We start from the raw sequence: 11201 nt of genomic DNA, 5'->3' as shown, positions 1-11201 counted from the left end.
TATAGGCCGAGTTTTTATTTCGTTACTTCAATCCGCCATCCCTTGATCTAGGCCAGAAATTCATTTTTAGACCTCGAGCTACAAGGAACTCGCTTTTCTTCAAAAATTTAAAAAACTCATTTGACAGCTGAAAACTCACAATAAAATTCCTAGGTCAAATAAACTTACAGTAAAATCCTAGATGTAGATAATGATGAACAAACATACAAAACCTGAATCCAAAATACCTTATATTCTGGTTTTACAAACAATGAAAAAATATTACATATTATGGAGGACTGAAATTTGCACCGTGCACTAATTTAGATGTCCTATTTTATCCTTTTTTGCAGCCCAAATTATAGGATATTTCGAGTTGAGATTTTTTCGAGTTTATAAGTACATTATTTTCGACATCTAATCTTTTTTAAAACTTTGAAATAATTCAAAATTGAGGATGTGAGATTTAAATTACCCTCATTTGCATCATTTATTGTTCATTTTTCTAGGAAGAAGAACAAGGCTAACAGAGACAAAAAATAATCACCTTAAAAGATAACTACTTTGGGATTGGAGTCCCCATTGCAAAGAAGAGTTAATCTTTATTTAGGTCGAGCTAAACGACTTAAAATAAAGCATTTCTTGGGAGTCAACCCATGGTAAATAGTATGGAAGAGCAAGTTTTTAGTTTTATTTTTTGTTCTTATTGTTAATAAAAGTGTTCAAAGTTTGCGCAACGGGGAGGAGAAGAACATGGTCATCATCTCCCTAATAATATTCACTGAAAATAATTACTATACTAGTGCTCCAAATACTATCATTTTTATGTACCAAAACTGACATAAACAAGTCCACAAAGAAATTTTGAAGAAAACAAGTCATCAAGTAATCACAAACGTTTTAACGATCACTCCTATGGCTAGCCATTGTCGTACCACATGATCGTACCAAAATGATGAGCCAACTCAAAAAAATTATCGCAAAAAGAGACATTTCAATGACCGCCGGTACGGCCAGGCATAACCGTACTATGCGAACGTACCAGTTCAGCAGAAAATCAATCATGGGGACAACAATCTTAATGAGCATACTCATCATCACCCCAACCTAAGATCCAGTTATGAATAATATAGCAAGCAAGAACCAACTTGACTTAACCGTCGTAAGTGTGAAAGAGTTTCTGGACAAGGACCTAAAACCTATTCTTCAAAGCAGTAAAATCCCTCTCAATGGTGACTTTAAGGCTTGAATGTCTCAGATTGAACAACTCCTTCACATTATGCGATCTGCTATTTGCACTTAACTCTTTGAGGTGGTACCTTTCCATGGCTTGAACAATGATGAATCTTGCACTTTCTTCTTGCAAGACTCTAAGATGATTGGCCATCTTCTTCGTCAATGTCCCTTCTCTTTGAGCATTTGGATCGAAGTCTTGAGGGGTTTGGACTGCCCCTCTTTTGCACTTACTTCGGTGGATTGTCTTCTCGAGTGGTGGCGGAAGGTGATTGACACTTGGTTGACCAGGCTGCAATCTTGAATGTGTTCCCTCTTCCTCTTAGTGCTTAGGTCGATTTGGATCGAGTGGAACAATAGGATTTTCAAAAAGAGTCAAATACGGAAGCACTTATTCTTGATGCCATTGTAGGGGAGGTGGAAAGTTGAAATTAGTGGGTTTCTTGTGAGGGGTGTAATTTGAGGGCTTTTTCCTTGCTTGTCTTATGTGTTGGATCATTGTATTTGACTCTTCCCTATCTACGAAAAAGGCTGCATGCTTATGCGTTTTTGAAAAAAAAAGTGAGTGCAAAGAGTTTAATGTACAAATGTGGATGATGAGCAAAGAAAACCTTGGAATTTTGCAGTTGTTATGTGAGAAGGCTAATCAGATCGAGTTTACAGTTGTATGATCTGGTCTGATCATTGATTACGGTGTATTCTATTTTCTTTTACCTTTGTTATGCCATGTGCTGCAATTAATGGAAAGATCAACCTCAACGGTTAATTGCATGAAGCAATGCTATGCGATTTTTTGGAAATAGAGCTTATCAGAGTTTGAACATAGGACATATTATAAATACATGTGAATTTTTTGTGCATTAAATTTACTTGTGTGACAAGTAAATACTCGTGTTGTGAGGACTAGCATTCACGATGTCATAAAAAAAGGAAAACAACAAGTACATTTCACCAACGCATCACAACAGGATACATCAAATTTTGATGATCAAAATCAGAAGGCGTCACCATCAAACTAAAATGAAAACATAGCGAAACCATTAACACCAGCAGTGTTTATTAGGCTGGATCCTACTTGGCTTTGGCCCCTGTTTCCACCTTGGTCCCAGCCACCACCTTGGCGCCGTACCGGAGCACCTCGTCGTCGCGGCAGATCCTGGCCGTCGCCTCCGCGGGGAGCGTCACCACCACGTCCCTCGCCGCGTCCCCCTCGGCGGCCGGCAAGACGATCACGATGCCCTCGCCGACCGCCCCGGCGACGCGGCACGCCACGCGCGCGGGCTGCTCACCGGCCACAAACTCCGCGCCGTACAAGGGCAGGTGGTCCAGCGCCATGCAGGTGAGCTCCGGCCCGTACATCTGGAAGGGCTCGCCGCCCTCGGCCTGCCGCGCGTGCAGCCACTCCACGGCGGCCCACAGCTCCTCCTCTGGCACGCTGGTCACGCGCCGGTCCAGCGCGGCCGCCACGGCCGACAGCCCCGACGACAGGTCGGCACTCGCGCGCGTGAAGTGGACGGCGCTGCCGTAGTACCCCGTCGGCAGCGGCGCGTGCATCTTCTTGCGGAAGTCGAGCGCGAGCGTGAGATCCTTCTCGCCCTCCTCGGCGGTACCAGCTGCAGCGACGCGGAGCCAGAAGAGCGCGGCCAGCGCGGCGAAGGGGGTGGTTTCGGGTTCGAGGGAGGACAGCAGCGCGCGCATCGCGTCCGCGGGGAAGTGGAACGTGGCGGACGACATGGCGTCGGCGCTAGGCGGAGCGGCGGTGGACTTGGCGGCCAGCATAGGCGGCGCTGGAGGCGGCGAGGCGGCCGGAGACACGGCGAAGGACGGCGAGTGGAGGAAGGGCGAGTAGGGGCTGGTGCTCCGGCGGTGAGCGGCGGCCCAGCAGTGGAAGAAGAGCGCGGCCGCCGTGGGGTCGTTGTGGAGGTGCGTGCAGCTCAGCCCCAGCGCGTACGACTTGTCAGTGAACTCCGTCAGCTGCATTACGATGCACACAGGTCGGACCGCAGGCATGTGATACATTGAATTGCAATGAGAAAATTTACGGACAGCTACTCCATGGACAATTAAATTTTCTGAGCTGCCCTGCTGTACAATACTGAAAGCTTGCCTTCAACATGACAACTGCTCCACTAGCAATGAAGTGAATCAAATGCACTGTGCTATGCATGCTGTATCAATTGAATTTAGATCTCGACTATGTTTATGTCGATGGTCAAGTCAAGCTAAATAGTTAACATGATACTACTTGATAATATAGTTTCACAAACTGAAGTGTTGAGCAGAAGCATTAGTGAACTAATTAGAAGTGAGTGAGAGTATTAGCCACCTGGACGTAGAAGGGCGACCAGATGTAGGGCTCGGACCCCATCTGCTCGAAGTAGGCGAGGTCGATCTCCTCGTCGGCGGAGGCCGTGGCGAGCCACTCGTCGAGCGTGACGGCGGCCCTGGCGTCCACCATGCGCACCCCGGCGTCGTTGCACTTGACGATCCACCCCGACCCGGGCGCGTCGCCTTCGCCGCGGGTGAGCCGGCCGACCATTGTCGGGTAGAGCGAGAGCACCTCGGAGAGCGACTCCTTGAGCGGGTCCCGGTCGACGCCCGGCGCGGCGCGGTAGTAGAGCACCAGGTGCACGGCGTGGCGCTCCATGGCGTTGTCCAGCGCCGAGAGCGTGTGCGTCTTGCCGGGGCGCACCGGCGTGACCGACGCCGCCGTGGACTTGGCGTACCGCGTCACGCGGCTTCCTGGCCCCGTCGCCATGCCCGCCGCCGTCGCCATCGCCGTCGGCATGGTCTCCGGTCGCCGCGCGCTCACACAAGAGGAAATTAGAGGAGTGTGCTTGGGAGACGAGTGAGATTTTGTCGTGCAGGGGATTGGGGACTGGAGGGAGCGCATCGCATAAGTAGACCGCGGAAGTTAATATGGCGGGAAAGGGTTGGCGGGGTTTAGCTGCTGGTTGTTGAGCGCACATTACTGGCTTTTAAATCACAGCAGACGTGGCGCGGCGTCATTGGAGGACAGGCGCTCGTGAAGTGTCTGGTTAGTTGGTTGGTGGGTGTGCCTGGATCATGGAGATGGCGTCATGGGCTCACGGCGTCTCCGACCATCATGCAGCGATCTGCAACTCTGAATCTGCACTCAAAATAACGAGCACAATCCAGGCAAGATATGAACCAAACAGCAAATTAACAGCATTGCATCTTCTACCCACACAGGTCAGCATAGTTTCAGCAAGCTGTTACCCTGTGAAGGCTGAGCCAGCTTTCGTGTGCGATCATCATCTCTGAAATACGATAGGTTGTTGAGTCTGTGGAACCGACTGTTTGGTAGCCTGAATGCGATTCTTGCACCACTAGCGCAGTGAGATGGGTCTCCCTACACGTCGCGAACGGGCCATGGGCCATGACACGCGGGTCGTTTGTGCGGACTTTTGTGCGCCGGAGAAGGAAGCCATGTCCCATCGTTTGGTTGCCCGTTTTCAGCCCAACTTGCACGCAGAAAAACAGGAATGAGCTGTTTGGTTGCTCAAATCACAGTTCCATATCCTTACCATAATTCAAACATAATTCAAATAGGGTGAGATTATCATGCCATAGCATGTTACATACGATCAGACACCACTCAGAAAACAAGATCCTCACGATCACCACGATGAGGAAGGCGATGATGTATCTTTGACCCGACTGAGACGTACCTCCGGCGGTGCTCCTTGTAGAGCATGTACTTCCTCCGGCGACAATTGTGCTAATGGCACTACTTGATCGATGGACTGATCTTCCAGTAGCTCCTCTTCCAGTAAGGTGATTGTTATCACCAGATTTTGGCCAAATCAGGAGATGGGCCGTAGATGAGATGGGCTTGAAAGATGTACGCGTGGAGGATCTCTGAAGCGGCCTGACACGAAGGAGTTGGGCTAAATTGCCCGTGTATCTGTATTATAGTAGATCGTATCTTAATTTAGAAGGTAGAGTTTTACCCGTGCACGGTTAGGTGCACGCCCGAATTAGAAAGTCCCCGGACTATAAATATGTATCTAGGGTTTATGGAATAAACAACAACCAACGTTCAACACAAATCAATCTCGGCGCATCGCCAACTCCTTCGTCTCGAGGGTTTCTCCTGGTAAGCACCATGCTGCCTAGATCGCATCTTGCGATCTAGGCAAGCACAAGCTTATTACGTTGTTCATGCGTTGCTCGTGCTGAAGCCTTTTTGATGGCGAGCAACGTAGTTATCTTAGATGTGTTAGGGTTAGCATTGTTCTTCGTATCATATGTTGTCGTAGTGCAACCCTTATACATCTAGCCGCCCTACACCTATCTTAGGTGTAGGGCGGCACCCCGCTTGATCATTGTTTAGTAGATCCGATCCGTTACGGTTGCTCCTTGTTCTTCAAGGATTAGTTTAATATCCGCAATAGTTAGGCCTTACAAAGGGTTGGAGGATCCGGCGGCGTGTAGGGTGTAGTTTGCTAGCCCTAGACAGGGATGTTCCGGGGATCAACCTCGTGTTGGTTTTTAGGCCCCGTCTAGGATCGGCTTACGATCACCGTACGCGAGCGCGAGGCCCAATCGTGAGTAGGATGATCCGATTATGCGGTGAAAACCCTAAATCGTCGTAGATCGCTTTAGCTTTATCTTGATCAAGCAGGACCACCATATATTCGTACACCTCGTACGAATCATGGGTGGATCGGCTCTTTGAGCCGATTCACGAGATAACTTCGAGAGCCGATCGAGGCTCGTATTTAATGTTTACGTGTATGCCATGCAGGAAACTAAGCGAGGCATCATCCAACACCTTCCTGACCAGGTATAGGTCAGGTGGCACGCTGTAATATCCTAGGTTTAGAGGCAATAAAATGAGAGAACACCAAAGTATGCATTGCATTCATGCATAGAAAATCCGGGGAATTTTCGCGCTTTCAAATAAAACTTACCACGATAGCCGAAGTTTCACTTGACTTGCTTGGAACTGAAGTAGATCATCAAGTCAAGCGCTATAAACTTCACTTGTGATCTTTGTTAAAACCTTGTTTTGGTATAGATGATTTGATCTATGGATTAGATCAAATGGAATTATATTTACAACAACACAGTCTTTAAGAATCGAAGCCTAACTTATTAACACTTAAAAGTTAGCAACTACCTTTGTGTGTAATTTAATTCACTTCTAAACTTATTACCAAATAAGGTAAACCACAGGGTCTAAAGTGCATAAAAGCCACACATTCTTATTTAAATCATAACTTATTAAGAATATGGAATATCATAAAACTAAATCCATTTACATTACGATTTATAGTTCAAACTATTTGAATAAAACTGACTATGAGTATTTTGAAACTCATATGATCATGCCGTGGTGAAATCAAACACCAACTATCCAAATTTGAGGAATAACCTTCAACCTTGATCTTTTGATCAATATTATAATGAAATCCAATCCAATATGATATAGTGAGTCATCAACAATAATAAAACCATCCACAAGATATTTAGTAACAAATGCCACTTGGCTATCTAAAAATAAAATCATGTGAGAGGATAATGATCATGCCACATGTGATGAAAATATCTACATGACTTGCTTTCCAAGTTATGCCACCTCATGCTCAAAGGATTGCTATGGATGAGGGCATGACAACCAAGCACCTTACTCACCAAACCAAAACAAGAGTCACCATCTATGTGTCATGATAATAGAGCTTGCCCAAGCCTATAAATAGAGCCACACCCTTCATCCATTTGCTCATCAAGTACCATGTTACATGGGAACAAACACATAGAGCCACTCCATGTGAATTAGCTAGGATCAAGATGAAGAAGCTAGGAGGTGGAGGCATACCACAAGATGCAGGTTTATCGGATTTCATGAAGAACAAGCTACAGAAGATACCAAGGTAGAATTCCTAGGAAAACCATATATTTATAAGATCATATCATCATATCCTAAGTAGGACCTTAGGATATTACAAGACATTTAGAAGTGAGAGAGATTATAGATTCTAACCATAGCCATGTCTATCCTAGAGAATACTAGAGTAGTATTACATCTTACTTGTTTAAACCAACCTTTAATCTTGTAGATGAGAGCCATGTTCCATTAGTGAAACATAACCAAAGCTTATGCTCATATTCCAATCCTAGTTGGGTATCACATTGGTGATCACTACTTAAACCCTAAACTACATTTGAATTCCAACCCATGGATTAATTTGGATTATAATAAGAACCCTGCCATACCTCATGCCTATTTTATACTTCAATTAGTGAAGCATCACCAAAACCTTAACCCTTTCACCTAGGAATCAGTTCACATAAAATATTAAACCCCACCTTTCCATCTTAGTAGACCAAATGAAGTAGTGTTCTATAAATTAAACCATCATTAGCAAATGCATTGCTAATTATAAACATATGATCCATTTTAATTAGTTCAAGCTAAAGTTTACTACAACCAGGTTAGTGATTATAGAATTTTCTTAGCCATCTTCTTAAAACCATAGAAATAATTCTTCACATACAACCATAACACAATTCCAACCTCAATACCATTTAATTTAAACTCTAGCCATAATGAAAATTATATGTGAACAATCCATATTGTTAAGTACTAGCTCAACCTAATGACATGTTCACCATGCACAGATTATAAATTTCAAACCATTGAAATAGAATTGGTTCTCAAATAAAAAGAATTGAGATCAAAACCTAAACCCTATCTATATTAATCATACATCACAAGAACACCAATTTAATTAAAATATTAAATAATTGATTGGATAACACAATTATGCAGGGAGTATTATTATCAAGTGATATTGAAAATCAAATATTATAGAACCTGCAAAGAAAAACAGAAACCAAATGTGAATTGAAATATCAAATTCAAAACAGAAAATAAAACAGAAATAGAAAAGAGAGAGAGAGGGGCTTACCTGTCCACCGAAGCAGGCCATCGCAGCCCAGCAGCAACCCATGTCGCCAGCCCAGCCCATAAACGAAATAGCCCGGATACCGTTTCGGCTTGCTTCAAAATTCGTGCGAGGCAAGCCATCGTCTCCTTCTTCTTCTCCGGAGACGACAAGCGCGAGAGGAGGAGCTCGGCCACGTCCTCGACGATGATAAGGACGCCACGGACGCCACGAAGCTTCTAGAACTCCACCCTATATCTCTCGCGTCCGTCTTATCCCTTGTGCATCCAGATTCGTGCCCAATTGCACTTCCACGGCTTGCCGTCGCATCTCGGCCATTGCCGCCGGTGGAATGACGAGGTAGACCTCGCCGTGCTCTATAAAGCTACCAGTAGCTCCGCCGTAGAACCCTAATACTTCGCCGCCCACCCATTTCTTCCCAGAACCTTTCCATATCTCGCAATCAACAAAAGTCACCGACGGCTATTCTCCGGCTAGCCACCGATTAAGACCACCCCGGCGCATGATTTCTGGTCTAGGAGGAGCGCCTGGTTCTGTTGATCATCTTGGCGGAAGGAATCATGAAGGGGAGCTCTGGACGACGTCAATTTCTGTTTCCCCTTTCTCAGTACATCATCGGCAATGGCGAAATCGAGCTCAACTCCGGCGGTCATCGACGTCGCCGACCACACCATCAACTTCACGGTGAGCTTGCGCATCTATAGAGCCAACTTTCGCTTCCTAGTATCATCCCTAGCTCGAGTTAGTCGCTTGGCCGGAGCAGCGCCGCCGCGGATGTCTTCTCCGGCGATGCTCGGTGAGTCCCCGCACAAACCATCACCACCGTCGTGCTCGGTAGATCAAAGGGAGTCGATTAGTACTAGCCACGCATCTCGGGGAGCCCAGAATCGGCGTCGCCGTCGCGCTCTGACTCGCCGGCGTCAAGCCGCCGGTGATGTCAATGTGGCCGTGGGGTCGACGACCTATTTGACCCGGTCAACTGCCAACGAGGCAGCTGACCTGGACCTGACCCCACCAGTCAGTCGCAGAGGCTAGGGTGTGAACCGGTACAACTAGCATTTTAGCTTTAATTTAAAAACCAGTAAATTGCTGCAACTTTGCAAAATCATACAAAATTCATATCAACTTAGAAAATTATGAATAATATATCAAAATGCTCACAAAAATAAACTCTATTCAAATAAAATATAAAACAAAAATGTGTGTCAAAATAAAAATTCACTTATTTTTAACTTTGTTAATTATGCCATTTCATTTAAAATACAATTTGAATTCAATAATTAGTGAAGTTTGAAATTTAAATTTTAACTATTCAGTAACTAATTAAAATGTTAAGATTAATTTTCTTTATCATGTTCTCATCAATTAAAATATTAGTGGTAATTCCTAAAACCTGATTTGCCATTTACCATTTACCATTTTCTTTAAATAAAATAAAGCAAGAAAATACTAAAAGTTAATGTTATTTTGGTAATTCAAACCTTGTATATTTAAACATATTTAGTTCTCAAGTTAATTAGTTAAATCCTAATAATCATAAAACCACGATTTCTAATTAAACCCTAACTAGTAATTATTTTAATTCCTAAACCCTCTAAAAATTAATAGCATGTTAAAATTATTAATAATTCTATTTCAAGTACTTAATCACATGAGTTCTAGTACCAAATATTACTTTAAGAATTGGATCATAATTTAGAAACCCTAGTTTTAATTATAAGTTAGAATCTTGATCCCATTATTTCATGTGATCATTCCACTTTAGTAGTAACTCTAAAACCCTAGTTATGTGTCACATGTGATCATGTGAGATTCATCTATACCTATAGAACCCTAATAAGAAACCAATGAATGCCTGCTTATGATCCACTAGCATAAACCAAGTCACATGAGATTGTCATTTCATGTCCATATACTTAGTTTAAACCTATATGATTCACTAGTGCCACCTAGATATAAACCCTAACTTGTTAATTGAATTAGTACCATTGATCCTATTACTCTATACCATACCATTAAGATCAACCTCAATCATCAAACCCTAGTAGCACCATAATGATAAACCCTAATATCAACCTTGTGTAACAATTCACATCACATGCTCCTATTTCACTAAACCCTACCTAGGAAATGATAAACCACTTAGCTTAGAAACCATTAGGGATTATTTAGGAAAGCAAATGTGAAGCCATAGTAAACCTAATAGAAAACCTATGGAACCATCTTAATAACCATCCTTTGATATGATGTACCATAGCAATAAACCTATCAATACTTGCTAAGAACCAACTAGTTCCTATAGTGCAACTAAATGAACTCAATAGTAAACCCTAGAGTTACATAGCTCATATGTACAGTAGTTCATATTCTTATTTAACATGTTCTTCAAAAGTTATTCTTTTGAAGTACAAATATCAATCAAACCTTAGAAGCCTTAATCCTTCTTTGAAATACTCATTAATTCTTAATTAACATGTTCTTCAAAAGTTATCCTTTTGAAGTATAGTAGAAGTAATCATCAACCATGTTCTGTAGAAATTAAAATTGACAAATGTTCTTTACATATTATTCCACCACTATTCTTTATGTGTAAGATTGTTATAATGTCTTATATCACTTGTTTGAGATGTTAATTTAACCAAACCCTAATAAGAACCTTGTTTGAGAATCAATCTAAAAGTGCAACCAACCCTAAAGAAATCTTTACAACTCATACATCCTTAATCATCGAGGTTAAGTTACGCTCGGGACGATTGCATCTCATACTATGCATTATAGCATCTTTGCCAGTTCTTTAAACATTGTCCTTACCGGACGATGATGGTATTTCAGAATTTGAAGTTATCACGTATCGAAGCTTTTGCCTGCATAATCTTGCAGTCAAGAAAGGCAAGTTCATCGCTTGCTCATGTCATTTGATTATTTTTATCAAATTATATGCAAAGTACTATACTTATCACTCATGCATTGAAAAGCAAAGTATTATTTTACAATTATGAATATGACTATGTGTGGTGGGCAATGGAACCATGGTATGTGTTGATATGGTGGAGG

General features: G+C 43.1%; 1 protein-coding gene across 1 annotated transcript; it reads right to left on the bottom strand.

The window, feature by feature from the left end:
• Positions 1 to 2109: 2109 nt before the first annotated feature.
• LOC124700573 (protein ECERIFERUM 26-like) lies at positions 2110 to 4000 on the bottom strand. Its single transcript, XM_047232668.1, has 2 exons — positions 3539 to 4000; positions 2110 to 3186 (listed from the first exon to the last, which is right to left on the bottom strand). The coding sequence occupies exons 1-2, from the start codon at positions 3998 to 4000 to the stop codon at positions 2284 to 2286; spliced, it is 1365 nt and encodes a 454-aa protein (XP_047088624.1). The 3' UTR covers positions 2110 to 2283.
• Positions 4001 to 11201: the final 7201 nt, after the last annotated feature.

This window comes from Lolium rigidum, chromosome 3, assembly GCF_022539505.1.
Source record: "Lolium rigidum isolate FL_2022 chromosome 3, APGP_CSIRO_Lrig_0.1, whole genome shotgun sequence".
Lineage (NCBI taxonomy): Eukaryota > Viridiplantae > Streptophyta > Magnoliopsida > Poales > Poaceae > Lolium > Lolium rigidum.
Note: the sequence above shows the minus strand (reverse complement) of the source record. Positions and strands in the feature narration are given on the sequence as shown.